General features: G+C 43.1%; 2 protein-coding genes across 2 annotated transcripts in view; both read right to left on the reverse strand.

Moving 5' to 3' along the window:
• Positions 1–4,136, reverse strand: part of si:dkeyp-72a4.1 (uncharacterized protein LOC100148058 homolog) — a 43,216-nt gene extending 39,080 nt beyond the window's left edge. Inside the window, exon 1 of the mRNA XM_062554822.1 lies at positions 4,030–4,136. Within this exon, the coding sequence (XP_062410806.1) occupies positions 4,030–4,111 (82 nt within the window). The 5' untranslated portion in view covers positions 4,112–4,136. The remainder of the gene's footprint in view (positions 1–4,029) is intronic.
• An 8,504-nt stretch (positions 4,137–12,640) lies between these two features.
• The window catches only part of zgc:63972 (protein CutA homolog), a gene marked incomplete in the record, with an annotated part of 10,008 nt that continues 4,162 nt past the window's right edge, over positions 12,641–18,486 (reverse strand). The window contains 3 exon segments of the mRNA XM_062555097.1: positions 12,641–13,532; positions 15,596–15,645; positions 16,218–16,263. Coding sequence (XP_062411081.1) covers positions 13,415–13,532; positions 15,596–15,645; positions 16,218–16,263 — 214 coding nt within the window.

Consider the following 18,486-nt stretch of genomic DNA (forward strand, 5'->3'; position numbering starts at 1 on the left):
TACGCCACAGCCACTTAAAAACATGAACTGTACATCAGTACATGTTCTGTACATCCACTTATACAATATGTCCACTTACAATATACGTATAACATACTTAAAACTGAAGTTGGCAAGGTTTTTCTCACTGAAACTGACAGTATGGTTCGACTGAACAACATAAATCAGGTTTTAGAAAAAAAAAACCCTGCGCTTACCTCTACCTACTGTTATTTATTTATTTTATTTTTTTTAAATCCATCGCTCCCGGTTCCTCTGATCAAATAAGCGCAGGGCTGAATGATCATTGGCAGATCTGACTGTCAATCACAGTTCGTGCACAATCACTAACAAGCACAAACTCGATAGGAGGGTTCTCAGTGCTACTGGAGATGGGGCATGATATTAGTTTACATTCAAAAGGCTGGATAAGTCTAGCCTGGATGCCAGACCGAAGTTTAGCCCCGCCTCCATTATTTTTCTGCAGGGAACTTCGGTCTGGCACTGCTCCGTTCAGCTGCTACTATTCGAGATACACTTCAGCCCGGACCAATCACATTTCACAGGGCGGGCTTTACGTGATGATTGACATATGAACAGCAGTGACGTTCACGGCTGCATGCGTCCTCGTTCAACGATTTGGGTGTGAGACCATGTTCGCTTAGGTTGATTTTGATTGCAACAGAAACGCTATGGCTATGAATGCATAATTTGTTCATGCAGTTTGGCCTTTCGTTTATCTTAGCTATTGAAACGGAGGTTTTATCACGGATTCGCACAACTATTTCTGAACACTTAGACCAACGAGGATGTGTGGGAAAACTTCAGTTTCACTTTCACCCAGTTAAAACAGCATGTTTGGGTGATGTTGTTCCCGTTTGTTTAAAAATGTCTGTTTGCTCGTTGGGTTAACGACACACTTCCCCAGCTGTTCATTGCATACAGTTTGAAGGAATTATTTTTAAAAACGAAGGAGGATGTTTTCCATAGCCTACCCTGCTACATATTTCTGTCTTAGATTTCGCAGATACTGACAGCCAATAACTTGTTCTGTTTGGTTTGGTCTATCCAATGAGTGCAGAGCTATCCCCCCGCACTGTATCGGTTGAATCACGCCCCATAATCGCAGCTGAATGGAGCAGTTTCAGACTCATATTCTGATAAGAATTGAGTATGACGTCGTCAGGCTAGGATAAGTCTGCTCAATCTGCAAAACCTGCCAACTGCAGCATTAACATACAATACACTGATACTGTACTTCTTTGTGAACAAGAATGAATAGTCATTTGGTATCTAACAAGTCAGCTACACATTCCACTATAGTTTCCACTGAGTATGTTTGTGGAAGTGCAGTGATCTGGGAATACCAGACCATCAGTCAGATTATAAAATGCCTCCCCTGCTGTCAGTGCAGAGATTAATAAACAGACTCTGATAAACTCCCAAAATATCACCATTATATCATCGGCTCCCCAAGCGAAGGCGTTCGACTGCAAATGAAGCACGAACACAGGTCACAGTGTGCTCTTGGAGACGAGGATGCCGGACAGTTTTCCTCTGTGTCACAGGAAATGGAGAGTGAGATTGAGATAGACTACTGTATGGGGCAACACTGAAATTGCCTGTGTCTCTCGCCAGTTTCTCTCTCTCTTATTGTGTGTGTATGTGTGTGTGTGTGTGTGTGTGTGTGTGTGTGTGTGTGTGTGTGTGTGTGTGTGTGTGTGTGTGTGTGTGTGTGTGTGTGTGTGTGTGTGTGTCTGTGTGTGTATGTGTTTCTCTCTTTCTCCCTCTCTCTCTCTCTCTCTTTCTCTTTCTCTCTCTGTGTGTATATGTGTTTCTGTATGTGTGTGTGTGTGTGTGTGTGTGTGTGTGTGTGTGTGTGTGTATATATGTGTGTGTGTGTGTGTGTGTGTGTGCATATGCATGTCCTAATTTCTCCTTAACCAACTCCAACTGTTTCCATTCGGCAGCATGATCACCTCCAAATTCCCTGCGGTGACTCTCTCTCTCACACACACACACACACACACACACACACACACACACGCACAACCTCTCTCTCTCTCTCTCTCTCTCTCTCTCTCTCTCTCACTCACACACACACACACACACACACACACACACACACACACACACACACACACACACACACACACACACACACACACACAACACACACACACACGTACGCACAAACTCTCTCTCTCTCTCTCTCTCTCTCAAACATTCACACACACACACACACACACACACACAAATTCACTCACTCTCTCTCTCTCTCTCACACACACACATACAAACTCTTTCACATAGACACACACAAAATCTCTCTCTCACACACACACACACACACACAAAGTAGACGACTGTAACTATCTGGGTTATATCCCTGATTCACTGATCACATATTCAGCTTCAGTACTGCTCTTATGGATGATCATTGTCTTGACACAGAACTAATTCAATTACGCGAGGCACCCAGAGCAACACTTAGAATAGTGTCATCATTCATGCCGTTTTCTTCAAAAGTCCGTTTTCAGAGACAGCAGGAGGCCAGCGCAGAAGAGAAGTCTAACCTCACTCCCAGCACTATCATCTTTCACAGTCTTCCGCTTCTGAGGTCTGGATGGAGCCTGGACTTTGGCACTTATGGATGCCTGGAGGAGGCATTTCTCGCAATGTCACCTCCGAGGTTCCGTATTGGCAATATTACTGTAAAGGAGTGTTTGGTAGCACTTTCTATGAAGATTGTTTGTTATAATGACTTTGGCATACATTCATAACATAATAACGTTATAAGTCAATATATTGACAATTATTATAGCAATTTACAAACTAGCATGAGACTCCATAGCACTCTATGCTCTATGGACTGCTGCTATAATGTATGGTTATACTTCTACAGAATATGGCATTATGGGCCAACAAGTTTGGGCCATTTTAAATAATGCATTATATCACCAACCTTGCCAATGCATTTGAACAATGTAGGCATAGTTTTCCATAAGATGGAATAATCTGTATAATACCTTTTCAATGTGGCATAGTAGCTATGCCTTCGCTTGCTTTAAGTAAACTAATTTGTACAAAATATCAGAGGCAGGCATAAAGCAGTATGCTATAGCCTAATTATACGGCATTATTCCATCTTATGATTGCCTAATACAGTCTTATGAATACATGCATGTTATTATAACAATGACCTTCATAGAAAGTGTTTTTTCTTTTTCGTCTCCTTCCTAAATCTTTGATCATTTACAGGAATTAAGCAGCAAAACTTCCTAACAAAACTCTAAAAACTGAAAGAGTACAAATCTATCCATCTATCCAAAATGTCATTTCTGAAAGACATATTATTATGTCATGTTTTTTTTTTTTTCCCGAAACGGAACCCACTTTCTCGACTTTACATGTACAGTAAGTACGTACTGTAATAGCTCATGAAGTGAATATGGAAAGGTGTTTAGTGCTGTGACCACATTAGTCAATTAGGAAAATAACTTAAAGTTATTCTCTAATCGTTATTCGTTTATTTACATACTCAATTAGTAACTAATGCAATCTGACAAGACTATTCAATTAATATTTGCGTGTTCATACACTGCATTGCCTAATGGAGAAAGCCTTCGAGGAGGATTAGACTGCATCTGCTTAAATGACCCTTCGTATCGGTTTGGAAATGACGTTAATGAAAGAGTAGCCTACTGTATGTATTGCAACACTGTCAACAACTCATAAGCACATTAGCAGCGCTTTAAACACCGCTACAGGCAGCTGGTCAAACTACTGAGATACGTCAGAGAATGCCCATCGACAACAACCGTTATCTATGCATCCACCTTGATAATGAGACCTATTTTCGGCAGCACACACGCAATAAAATAAAAACACAAGTGGCGCATTGAGTGAAAGACGTCATCGAAGTCGAGGCAAACCACAGGAGAGTGGGCTAACCGCTGCTGGACCTCAAGAGCCGCTCGCTACGCATCCTTGCTCAACTGGCCAACTTTTACGCAACGGCTGGCGTGACTCCCGGTCGTGGCTGTTTACCTGACACTTGGATCCAGCCCTGATGCTGAGTCTGCGGGGAGCAGAAGAGAGGTTTCTCGGCGGACACCCTTCTCCAGTCCATGATTTGAAGATAACGATCCGAGCCGGACGGGGACTGGTATTCCAAACGGGACCGTTCATGGAACTGACAACCCCTCGTGACCGTTTCCTGCGCCCTATTGCGTACGCGTCAAGCAGCAGCGTGCGCCTGTGTGTGTGTGTGTGTGTGTGTGTGTGTGTGTGTGTGTGTGTGTGTGTGTGTGTGTGTGTGTGTGTGTGTGTGTGTGTGTGTGTGTGTTGTTATTTGTGTTTCACTGTCATGGTTTACACACTCTGGAAGTTCAAACTGTCTTCTGTAATTGTGCACCATAAGCCGACTGTTGTATGTGATATCAAACAGCAAATAAAGAGATGCACACTCGGATCATATTCATTAAATGGGGTTGTGGGTGTTTGTGTAGAAAGTTCGAGACCGGTTTGACAAGTTTGTCTCTCATTTGTTTTCTCAAATCCTCCGCCAACGTTCCGTAACGCATCTGAATGGGAAACGTCCGAGCCAGATCCGGGGCTCGTGGGAAGTTAAAAACGCGTGTAGATGCATGCTCGTGGGAATTACTCTCTCGTGCGCGCACCTGTTGCCCTGCATTTAAATTTAGACCGTTACGTGTTCGTTCTTCAGCCCGTGCCTATGTCCAGTGACAGTCACTGTACTCGAGCCTCTGTCATGACTTACAGCTGATAGCCGACACCTCCACCGTAAACCGCGCCGCACAGGGCAGCTGCAGTTATGATTGACAGTTCGTTAAGCCAATCAGTGACAGTCGTACAGCGCACGAAGGGGCGATTCCTTTAAAGTCCATGGGCCAATGGCGACGACCCGCTGGACGAATACACAGCACACAGAAATGCACCGTCAGCATCTCAGTGTATACGCCCGTGTGTGTGTGTGTGTGTGTGTGTGTGTGTGTGTGTGTGTGTGTGTGTGTCATTCATTCACAGGCTGCAGAGAAGCAGTGTCCAGCCTCTTCTTGTGGACTGGCTGATTGGGGGCCACTGCTGTGTGCTGGACGCAGAGGCACCAGTGGACCTGCCTCGTCACCAAACTAATGATGACTCTTTTGATTTTTTTTATTTTTTATTATTATTTATTTGATACCATTTTTTATTAGGATTTTACACAAGCTATGGTCTCCTGTGATCAAAATCATATGACTTCCAAAATGTTCCATCATAGATAACAAAATGGGTAGGCCTAAGTCTTCACACATGCGGTACTACTAGGCCTCAGTGACAGTGTTTTGACTAAAGGTGTTGATGATCTCTTTGAAATATTCCTAAAGAAATATTCCTAAATTAAGCACATTTTTGTTATTTCTATAAAATATTCAGTTGTCACACACACACACACACACACACACACACACACACACACACACACACACACACACACACACACACACACACACAGGCGCATACACACACTGCCGTTTATCACGACACACTGTGGGAACAGGCATACTGTGTCTGAGCACGTGCTGTTAATTACAGCTGGCTGGGCAATTGTAATTGGATGTAGGAGCAGGCTCTCACACACACACGCACACACACACACACACACACACACACACACACGTTGTGCACACTGCACACACACGTATGTGCCACAGTATCTAGCTCTTGCTGGTTTTGAACCCTAATGCTGCTCAGCAGAGCCACGTCCAAGTTGGCGCTGAACGTGTTTCATCAGACGGCGCCCCACACAGAGAGCAGCAGCTTTCTACACACCAGGAACATCACCAGGATCAGTGTCATTAGGACAGCCCTGTAGTGTTCAGCTTTCTGCTCACACAAAAGCACCAGGATCAGTGTCATTAGGACAGCCCTGTTGTGTTCAGCAAAAGCACCAGGATCAGTGTCATTAGGACAGCCCTGTTGTGTTCAGCAAAAGCACCAGGATCAGTGTCATTAGGACAGCCCTGTTGTGTTCAGCAAAAGCACCAGGATCAGTGTCATTAGGACAGCCCTGTTGTGTTCAGCAAAAGCACCAGGATCAGTGTCATTAGGACAGCCCTGTTGTGTTCAGCTTTCTGCTCACACAAAAGCACCAGGATCAGTGTCATTAGGACAGCCCTGTTGTGTTCAGCAAAAGCACCAGGATCAGTGTAGTTAGGACAGCCCTGTAGTGTTCAGCTTTCTGCTCACACAAAAGCACCAGGATCAGTGTAGTTAGGACAGCCCTGTAGTGTTCAGCTTTCTGCTCACACAAAAGCACCAGGACCAGTGTAATTAGGACAGACCTCCTGCTGTGTACATTAAATGTCAGGCTTGTGTGTCCGAACCAAGGCTTTAAAACAGGTTTGTGGAATGACAACGAAAACCAGAAACCACACATTAACAATCATGAGCTTGAACACACTCACTCTCACACACACACACACACACACACACACACACACACACACACACACACACACACACACACACACACACACACACAAACACACACACACACACACACACACACACACACACACACACACACATTCACAACCATGAACCTGCAGACACACACCACACACACACTCACAGCCATGCACCTGCAGACACAGACACAGACACAGACACAGACACAGACACAGACACAGACACAGACACACACACACACACACACACACACACACACACACATTCACAACCATGAACCTGCAGACACACACCACACACACACTCACAGCCATGCACCTGCAGACACAGACACAGACACAGACACAGACACAGACACAGACACAGACACAGACACAGACACAGACACACACACACACACACACACACACACACACACACACACACACACACACATACATACACACACACAAACATATATATCATCATAAATATATATCACAATTCTGTTCCAGGAAAAGAGAATGTTTATCTAAAATAATGGTAACCAGTTACTGTAATACCGTTATATTTTTCATTCTTTGTCAAGATTTCTGTGCAATATGACTTGGTGAGGTTCACTTCTAGTTGTTCATCAGGAGAAATGTAATAGAGAAGCTTGCCATCAGCAAGTAATCTAATCATTTTACCTTAAATTAATGTTTCCAAAATCATTTCAGTGGTTCATCAACTTGTACCAGCACTCCTGCATTCGCTTTGTGGTCCTCATTGGCTATAACCGCACAATGTAGTTTTACCAGATCGTGTAGCGGATCTGTAGTTAGATGGAATGAGACATTAGAAACTACAAATTTTACTTGCTTCGATGTTGCAATACATCATACTTTCAAAAAAAACACATGCCACATACTCAATCCTGTCTGTGGACATCGTTATTTGCAGAGTTGGTGCTGGATGAACAAACAGCGTGTGTGTGACAGAAGAAAAGTGCTTTAGTGTTGCTTTAATGATGTTTTCTAAACAAAGTTTGGGAGGAGTAAACTGGTAATACCCACACACACACACACACACACCTGAAAACACTTACAGAGAGAACTCTGAGACTTAGCGCTGAAAATTTACTTTTACGTTGAGTACCTTTGCTCAGTTTTGTACTTGCCCCTTTACTCCCCATTTCTAAAACCTACTGAGGAATTATTTTCTTTGTGCCAGTGAAAAGCAAATGACCACCAACCACATGCCTGCTTGCCTCTTCTGCAAGCAATAGAGGAGGCATGCAGAGACATTGAGGTGGGGTACAGTTCAAGGGTGGATTTGACACACAAAGTAATATTTTCCCCATTTTGGCCCCAGCCGTGGCGCAACTGGCTGGGGCACCTGCACCGCACGCCGGCGACCCGGGTTCGATTCCCGCCCCGTGGTCCTTTCCGGATCCCACCCCGACTCTCTCACCCATTCACTTCCTGTCTCTCTCTACTGTCCTGTCAAAATTAAAGGCACAAAAGTCCAAAAATATTTTCCCCATTCGCTAGGTTGAGAGAACACTGCCTGCGACAAGGGGTGAACAGGGGACAGTGAACACTGTCTCCTCAAGCAACATGGTGGCACGTGTGACTCACAACGTGAGCAGTAGCATGTTGCTATGAGACAAAGAACTTTCAGGCGCAGGTCAGATACTGTCTCTCAGAATCATGAAACAAAACCATGTTGACCATCACTAAAGGAAGTAGGCCTACAAGGAAGATCATCTCATTCACAGTAAATATTGAATGTGTGGTAGTGTGTGTGTACTACAGTACAAGAAGGACAATGAAAATGGCCCTGTGCTGAAGTGAATTTGAATAGAGACTAGTATGTGAGCAAATAACTGGCAACCATTCGGGTGGCTTTGGCAACCAAAACCTCAGTCATGCCTCATGTTGCTATTCAAAAATCAGGCCCTCAAAATGCAATATCTAATGTAATGAGCCATACGTCCTCACAAACACACGTACAGTGCTGCAAGTACATGCATGCACACAAGTCAATGGCCCATTTTTAGACGTTAATGAGATAGTCCATCATTTGTGGGTGCCAAGAACATGTATAGACTATTCATGCGTTTGAGTAGTGGTAATGCAGCCAGGCTACTGTAGTGGCATAGTCACATGTAGTGCACACAAGCCAGAGGGCTTGTATAGCCTTTTACGAGACTGTGGGTTTGATGGTGGGGTGACAGTAAGGCCTGTAGTGACTGGCTTACACACACACGCACACACACACACACACACACACACACACACACACACACACACACACACACACACACACACACACACACACACACACACACACATACACACACATAAAAGAATGAGAGAAAGAAAGGTGTGTGTGTGTGTGTGTGTGTGTGTGTGTGCTTCAACAGCAACTACAGCCTGGATATATATGTGTGTGTGATAAACTCTAACTATTGATGGTGAGGGTGGGGGTGGGGGGTAGTCTTGGATGATGGGAGTGACTCCTCTCTGATTCTTCTACAGTAAAATAGTCCATCAACAGCCTCATAGCAGTTTTCATTAGTTTCCATGTCTCAATGTCACCCTCTAGTGGTGAAAAGTTTAAAACACAGGTATTTTTCTTTCAGGGTAGACAGCACAGGAAAGCCAATGTCAGACAACTAAAGATTAGGCTACAGCGTCTCTCACCGCAACCACACATCAACCGCAAACAACACTCACCAAAAGGAAGCAGGTTTGCTTTATCGCCTGCATCTCTACAAATGGTTGCAGGTGTGTTGTGTCACTAAAAGGGACCACCCTATGTGTGTGTGTGTGTGTGTGTGTGTGTGTGTGTGTGTGTGGGTATTGTCCTGGCTGGCTTTGACTAAATCCTGGCGGGCCGAAGAGCACTTCCTCGCGTCGGCACTTCTTTTGTGTGCGGCGGAAATCGGCTCGCCTCACCAGGCTGGCCGGCTGACACCACACACACACGCACACGCACAAGCACACGCATACACACACACACACACACACCAACATGAGGCTGGCCGGCTGACACCACACGCACACCAACGCAGCCCAGCCTCTGCATACAGATTTAACCAACGTCAACTAACCAGTGACAGAGAAGAGGAGAGAGGGAGAGAAGAGGGGAGAGGGAGAGAAGAGAACAGAGGGAGGGAAAGAACAGGGAAGAGGGGAAAGAGAGAGAAGGGGGAGAGGGAGGGAGAGAAGGGGGAGGAAGAATGGGATAAACACTGGGTAGTGTACTGATGACTCAATTGCAGAAACAAATGAAGGTATACTGTAGATGCTGGGGGTGTAGTTTGTGGCACGAGTGTGGCTATGCTAACTGTCCCTACCATAAACTAGGCCTACACCTGTGCATCATGCCCCTACCACTTTTCTGATAGCTTTAAACTCTTGCCAAAACTATTGAACCTGATGGCATGCGCTTTAGTCCCAAACGCACACCCGTTCTTCTCGACTGAATAGTGAGTTTATGCTGAACGTTAGAAGGCTACACCAACAACAGGTCTAATCACATCCACTTACTGAGTGACAACAACATTGATTCTGACAGCAATTCAGCTATCGTCAACTAAAATAACGCTAACCTACATTTCTTTGAAGTACGGTAGTAGTTTCTTTGTACAGCATTAAGTAGGACATAAGACCACAACTGAAAATGGTGACACAAAAAGCCAACATGCAGAGAAAAAAGGATGCTGCCTGTGCTGCTCTGCTGCCTAGTACAGAGCCCATGATTGTGGGATCATGGTGGGAATTTACCTTTGTTGAGGTGGGAATTTGTTTTTCCAGCTTCTGTTGAGCTTTTGTCAATCCCTCGCAATAGTTTTGCATTCCCTCGCAAAATTGCAAAAGTATAGGAAGGGAACACACAATTATAATACAAAGGGAAGAAGCTCTAAAATAATGTACACCTCTAAAAAATAATTCCCAATAATTCCCACCCCAAGGTGCTACAGTATATACAACAAAAAAAATTAAAAAAAAGGTTTTCATATGACACCCCTATTGGTTCTTTAAACCATTTTGAAGGGTTTATCAAACGAACCCCTAAGGGTTTTTGAAGCCTGCATGGTTCTACAGTATATAGCACCTCAGAACCCCTTTTTTAAGAGTGTGATCTTTTGTGGTCCACATACAAAAGGGATTAAGGTAGGGTAGTCCAGTTGAGCTCTTCTACAATAGTGTACACATTGACATAAACTGAATATAGATTCAGTTTTTTTCAAATGGGCACACAACAATTTAATTCCACAAAGATCACAAAGGGGATGAATTTATTTTGGCAGTGTTTGTGTACTGTACAGTGTACTTTTTTTCATATCAAAACACACACTTTTGACTCATTCTGAGAAAAAGTGTGTCACACTGTCACACCGCAGATAGCACAGTGGGCCTTTGTTTGTGCGTGTGAAAGTGTGTGTGCGTGTGAGAGCAGCTGCAGAATTAGGTACAAGACACTGGAGGAAAGAGGAAGGGGCACAAACGTGTGGGCTTTGTGGTTACTGAATACTTTGGGTTTTTTACTTGAACACACACACACACACACACACACACACATGCACACACACACACACACACACACACACACACTCACAACCATGCACCTGCACACCTGCAGACACACACCACACACACACACACTCACAGCCATGCATGCACCTGCAAACCCACCTGCACAGCCATGCACGCACAGATAGCCATGTGCCTGCACCCACACCCCCACACACAAACAAACATGCAGTTATACAAGGGTGAGCACACACACCCACACTCATTCGCTCTCTCTTTCACTCTCTCACAGACTCTTTCATGGTAAATATGTACAGTATGTAGCGATCGCTTACCTGTTCTCTCCTCCACAGCACCACTTTGTGCCTCACAGGGGGAACCACTGATTACCCAAACCCTGCTGCATTGGGGAAAGGTTTCTGTGTGACACACCATCAGCTAACAGACAGCAGGGCCCAGAGGGTTTTACAGTAATATGCTGTAGAAACACTGGCATAAGGGATCAGATTTCAGGCTTTAAGTATTGTCCTCTGAACAGCTGTTCTGCTGGTAAGGTCAGCACAGGACATCATACAGATAAAAAAAATCCTCTTTTCCTTGTCATTATAAAAGGTTCACAAAGTTTTATGTATTAATTTATTTATTTCTCAAGAAAAAAATCCCATTTCGCAGGCACAGCACAGCATTCTACAGATTGGGATTACCCATTTACAAAAGCATGTCAACAGCTGGTTTTCAGCCATCCTGAAATATTTCATCACATTCCAGTACAAACAACCTATTCAGCAAAGTACCCTGCCCATAAAATTCCCTCCCCACATTCATTGTAAAAAAATGTTTTCACTAATACGAAACCAAAATTCCAAACATCACCTCTGCAAACATTAAAAGCATTTGCTTCAAAGTACTCAGTCACATTGAGTTCATCCATAACAGCTGTTATGTACAGTCCTAATTCCAAGACATATTCTTTGGTACCAAACATGTACTGTACTATGGACAACACACACAAGTCTTTAAGTAAAGACGGAATCACAGATTGGAGAGAGACAAGGGACAGTGTTTAGAGACGGAGATAAGGATAGAGGCCATCCAGAGACAGGAACACCTGAGTGATCAAAGACTTTCAGGAGTGTGTGTGTGCGTGTGTGTGTGTGTGTGTGTGTGTGTGCGTGCCTACGTGCATTTGTGTGTAGGTCTGTGTGTGTGTGCATGGCTGTGTGCATGTATGAGTGTGTGTGTGTGTGGGTGCATGTGTGTGTATTTGTGTGTTTCAGTATTTAAAAAAATGAACACAATGTTTGTGTAGACACTAATGAATGGATGGACCACTCACTAAACTGCAGTTTAAATAAGTGCAAAACTGTACATCGAAGGGAATCATTAAACTCAGATAGCCATAATAGCACCTGACCCTGCAATTAAAGCTAATGAACACAAAAACTCGCTAGTAAACTCATGTAAACAACTGCATCAAGGACGCGCTTTATGCAAGTAGGACTCAGTTAGAGGAATGGCGATGCTGGACCCTTTTCAGTGCTGCCCAAAAGCTGCCCGTCGTTGGAGTCTTTCCCTTTTGGAGCGACTGACCCACATGGCTGCTGGTTCGATTCCCGCTGACTCTGAGGGAACATGCCCTGACTCATAACAAGGCAACACATTCCTCACAACAACAGACAGCTGTATTTGTCAAAAGCAAATGAACACACACACAGATGACACCAAGAACAATGTGGAAAGAACATACAATTGTCATGCTGTCACCATTTTGAATCTTGTCACCTACATGTAGTCACCATTTTGAATATTGAATGATTGGTCATCATTTTGAGGCGGAGACGGGAGGAAGTTTGGAAAGTTTCTGTCAGAGATGTGAGTAACAGCTTACTGCTGTGTACCGGTTGTACCTGTAGCTCTCACCAACGTACCAGGAACTCTCCTGCCATCATGTCCAAAGAGACACAGCCTCAGCTTTGCTTTGGCGCAGGAAACAGTGAAAATGGCGACCACATGACATAAGCGGACAGAACACACGCAGAAATGATGCCGTGAACAAAGATGGCGTTGTGAACAGTGAAGTTTGGAGAGAACATAAATAACACACTCAGAGATGACCCCATGAACAGTTAGTAGCACCAGAGAGTTCAGTTTAGCCCAAAGGACTGTGCGGCATCCTTCCAGAGAGTTCTGGAACCTTCAGAACCTTCAGAGTCATTACCAGGGGCAACGCGGTGGAACTTGGAACAGGTGTGGATAGTGCCAGTGGAATCTTCTATGCCAGTGACACTGCTAGTGTCACACGGTGGGACCTCCTGCATCAGGTTGAGATTGGGGGGAAAGTTCTGGAACCCTCTGTGTCACTGCTACTCCCCTCTTCACAGGCGAGATCCTCTGGGAGAACTTGGGGATAGGGGGGCGCAGTTACGATTGGTCAGGTTGACAGGCTGCGGCTCCCTGGGTCAGGATGGGATGTAGGGGTTCTCGGGGACCGCTTCGTCGATCCACTTCATGTAGTCCAGACTGCCATCCTCCACAGGGAAGCTCAGCACCTCAGGGTTCTCATAGGGGTGGATAGATCTAGAACAACAAATCAATCAATCAATCAATCAATCAATCAACTCTTCAACCAATAGCTTAATTATTTATTTAATCAATGGATCAATGAAGCAATACATCATAATCTGATCAAACAATAAAATCATGCACAAATAAATGGGTAACACTTTATAATAACTACACACAATTCATCATTTATTAAGCATTTGTTACCTATTAGTTAATGGTTTGTTCATCATTAGTAATTTATTGTTCATGTATAATTCATCATCAGTAAAGCATTTGTTCACAAAGTTATGAATGGTTTGTTCATAGTAAATAAAAACAATGTTTGTAAATACATGGCTTATACCTTATAAATAATGAAACAACCATTTATAAATGAAATCATTTCCCTATTAAGAACCAGTTACAAACTATTAGTAAATGTTTTGATCATCATTTGTAAAGTATTACTCCTATGTTAATTCTCATACTGTAATTCATGATTAACTCAGGAGTTAAAAGTGGTTAGTAAATTATATTTGTGAGCTCATCTAAAGTGAGGACTGAATATGCCTTGCTACACATTTACAAATTAGTTATAAAGGTTACATTTGCATTTATTCATTTAGCAGACACTTTCATCCAAAGAGACACTATCAATGAAAGTAAAGAGCAAGGCCACAATAGTGGCACCTGGGGATCGAACCCCCAACTATCTGGCTTACAGCATGCTAGCCCAGTGCCTTATCCACTACACTACCTCTGGCCACTGCTATTTTAATTAGAAATTCACAAATATAAAATGGACGCGCGTGTTTACTTTGAACAAACATCTATAATTGTGTATACGCATGATTTACAGATGAGAGTTAAGGTAGGAATTATGCTTTGAAATTAAGAACACACCATTTAATAACATGCTTAACAGTGTGTAGTAGACACTCTTGCATAGTTTTACTTCAGTATACAGTACGTCGGTCAATTACTTGTATACTATAACTCTCTAACTATTGTATCAATGCGCTGCTTAGTGCTACATCAAATGTAGTCATACGCATAACAGGAAAGTAGTTCTTTTAAAACAAGTAAAACTAGATCCCATCTAATTCTACATAGTAGCACAGGTGGTGTAGCGGTTAAGGAGCAGGGCTAACATTCTGTAGGCTATTCAGTTGAGGGTTCAATTCCCAGCTGCTGCAGTTATGTTTAATTTAATTGACGTGTATGTTTCTCTGGATAAAATTGTCAGTTTAATGAATGAATGTGAATGTATTTACAACTCATTTGCAAATGTGTAGCAAGGCATAAATAGTCCTCACTTTAGATGAGGTCACAAAATATCATTAACTAACCACTTGTAACTCCTGAGTTAATCATGAATTACAGTATTAGGAAGTGGTTTATAAAACATGTATTCACATCCTTACTAATCATTAGTGCATACAGTATGTAACAACTGTTAAATAATGATATAGTACTTCATTAACAAAATGTTATTGCATGATCTATTAAGTATTAGCAACAATTTAAACATATCTTAGAAATAGGCTTATTCACTATGAACAAACCAATAATAACTTTGTGCACAAATGCTTAACTGATGATAAATTATGCATGAACAATGAATTACTAATGATGAACAAACCATTAACTAATAGTTAACAAATGCTTAATAGATGATGAATTGTGTGTAGTTATTATAAAGTGTTACCAATAAATGTAACAAACAGGGGAACATTTTCTTCTTTTTATTTGTTTGTAGAGACCCAACACAAGGAGAGCAGAGGGCTAGTTCCACTCTCTAGATGTTTACAAAGCAGAAAACCTGCTCCTCTGCCTTGCAAAGACTTTCTGCTTCATTTAGCTTACACAGTCGAATATTGGAGGTCAAAGCAGTGCTGTGTGGATCTAGTGTGTTAGTGAGCCGGGGAGGACTTATAGAGTGACACTGAGTGAGCTGGGGGGACTTATAGAGTGGCAACGAGTGAGCTGGGGAGGACTTATAGAGTGACACAGAGTGAGCTGGGGAGGACTTATTGAGTGACACCGAGTGAGCTGGGGAGGACTTATAGAGTGACACCAGGCAGCATTGAACTCACCTTACGTATTCAGTGAGGCTCTGGATCTTAGAGGTGCGTGTCCTTACCAGCTGAAACAGAGAGAGTGGAAAACGCCCCATGAGTAAGACATTCAGCATCAGCAATACCACCACAGATCTCATCAAACACAAACACACACACACACACACACACCTAAGATATGCAGCACTTTTAAGGATAACTGCACACACACACATACACACACACACACACACACACACACACGCACACACACACACACACACACACACACACACACACACACACACACACACACACACACACACACACACACACACACACACACAGACAGAGTGTCTCCACAGTCACCACCAGCAGCTCTGATTGTGACCACACACACACACACACACACACACACACACACACCTTACAGTCAGGACACGCAGCCCTGAGGATATTCTCTTTAGTGCTGGCTGACACGAGCATTTACATCAATATACAATAAATAAATAACAAAATAAATAAATTAAAACAAAACAAAACATTGTTCGCTGACATTAGTACACATTTTAGCACAAAACGTGTTAAAGTAAAAATGTAAGTACTATTTCAGGGTCCATGTGAGTGTGTGTTATTTTGTGTGAGGTGTGTGCACACTCACCAGTAGGATCTCTGTGGCGTCCTGGATCTCACCTTTCCAGTAGTACCTGAGACATGGGGCACCAACCACACCATCAATATCACACAACATACAGAGAGGGAGAAGTGTGTGTGTGTGTTAGTGAGAGAGAGTGTGAGTGTTCCCTCTGACCAGGAAGACGCCGCACTACTAGGCCCAACGCACCCGTCGTAACTGCCGCCGTTAATGTAGAGAATTATCTGATATGATTTTACGCAGATCACTGTTTATCATGTGTCTAGTAAAAACCATCAAGGCAGCCTTCAAACAGGCAATACAAAGCGGTAAAATGTACAGTATAAACAGCGATGGCTATTTATAAGTCTTGGATACTACCCCGCAACATCTGCCACCAGCCAGCTACACTGTATCAGCAGACTTTATGCAGCTTGCATGTACATGGGTTGGCGGTCCGTGGACTTTGCATTGGGGGACTATACTGTATAAGATTAAGGCTAAGCAGCTAGAAAAATACGGTTCCATATCAGCAGTTATAGGAAGCATGTTTAGTTGGAGGAGACGATGTTCCCTCTACCCTTGAACCTGTAAACTCATGATAGATTGCTGAACTGCTTTAATCTACTCGATTATTCAGGAGATTTGATTCCTAATGTAACTTGACTTGTAAAGTGGAATTAAATAAAGTATATAAAATGTGGGGAGAGACACAGAGACGGAGAGAGAGAGAGAGAGAGAGAGAGAGCAAAGTGAGTGTAAGAGTTGAAGTGTGGCGCAACCACTTGTGTGTGTGTGTGTGTGTGTGGGTGGGTGGTTGTGTTGTAACTTGCTTAAGACTTGCTTAAAGCATACAAAAACTTGCTAGATGTGTATATGTAAATGCATGTCAGTGGAAATCTACATGAACTGCAGCTGTGTGTGTGTGTGTGTGTGTGTGTGAATGAGCTCCACCAGAGGAAACCTGCTGTCCAGTATGCGTGCCACTGTGTGTTTGTGTATGTGTGACCACCATTCAAACAACCATATAATAGCAATAACAAAGGCATGGTAAGGCTACATTAAGGAGAATAGCAATAATAAGCTACAATGTAATTTCAATCAACGGTCTAATGAAAATAAGCAATACTATATTATGCAGACCATAACCCATAAGAAGCACCTAATATACTATGCAGGGTTTTATTTTTCAGTGGGCATCATGGTAAAAGTTATTAACTGGTAAAGTGGACTAGCTAGTATGCAAATATGAACAAATATGAAAGCATGATGAATGATTGATTTCACTCCATCAGTAGCGCCCGGTGAAGCCAAGCCCCAGAGAGTTACAAGAGTGTGTGTGTGTGTGTGTGTGTGTGTGTGTGTTAGGGCTTTGACTTTTGGCCAAAAATCATATTCGAAGTTCGTTTGGTTATTAATATCAAACTTCGAATGTATTCGAATATTTGTTAATAATATTTTGACCATTATTTTTATGCTATTGGAAAAACACGCAGCATTCATTAAGCTGAATTTCCTTTTCCTGCTCTCCCTCCGTCTCTCTGTCACTCATGTCTGTGTCTCTCTCACAAACATACACACACACACACACACACACACACACACACACACACACACGTACACAGCCCCTCCACTCCGTGCAGACCGCGTCTGTCTCCATGAAAACAAGATCCCTGGAAGCTTGATTGCACCGACATAACGCTGTTCAGGTGGAGGCACTATGCATACAACTTTACCAAACAGTATAGCCTAGCCTAAACTCATTCTCCATGGCCCGCTTTCTCTCGTCCTCCCTCGTGCACGCTCAATGGACACCCGTCCCTCGACATGCATCCTAAACATTCACAATAGTGAAAGCAATGACGCATAGAAGACAACAAGCTAAATTATCCGGTTAGCATGATTAGCATGCTGCACAGATTAAAACTATTGCATTCAAGTTGATTGACCATCTCAATACCAATGTCTTCCAACTCCAAGACTTAAAAGGGCCTGTCCCAATGAGGAAGTTACTATTAGCTTACCTTGAAACTTACACACACGTGGGAAACTGAATAGGCTAGTCAAACCACTCGCTAACATCACCTACAGGAGCCCAGATGAGTAAGCCTAATAGCCTTGCTAATGAGCTCATGATTCACGACTTTAGGCTACCAGATGTGAGAAAGCTGCTGAATCTGAAAACAACGTTTGCATGCAAACACATACAAAAAAATAATGCTCATATAACAGATTCGAATATTAAGAGCTGCCTAAAATTCGTTCGAATATCATATATTTTTCAAAAATTCGAATT

This window comes from Sardina pilchardus, chromosome 14, assembly GCF_963854185.1.
Source record: "Sardina pilchardus chromosome 14, fSarPil1.1, whole genome shotgun sequence".
NCBI lineage: Eukaryota > Metazoa > Chordata > Actinopteri > Clupeiformes > Clupeidae > Sardina > Sardina pilchardus.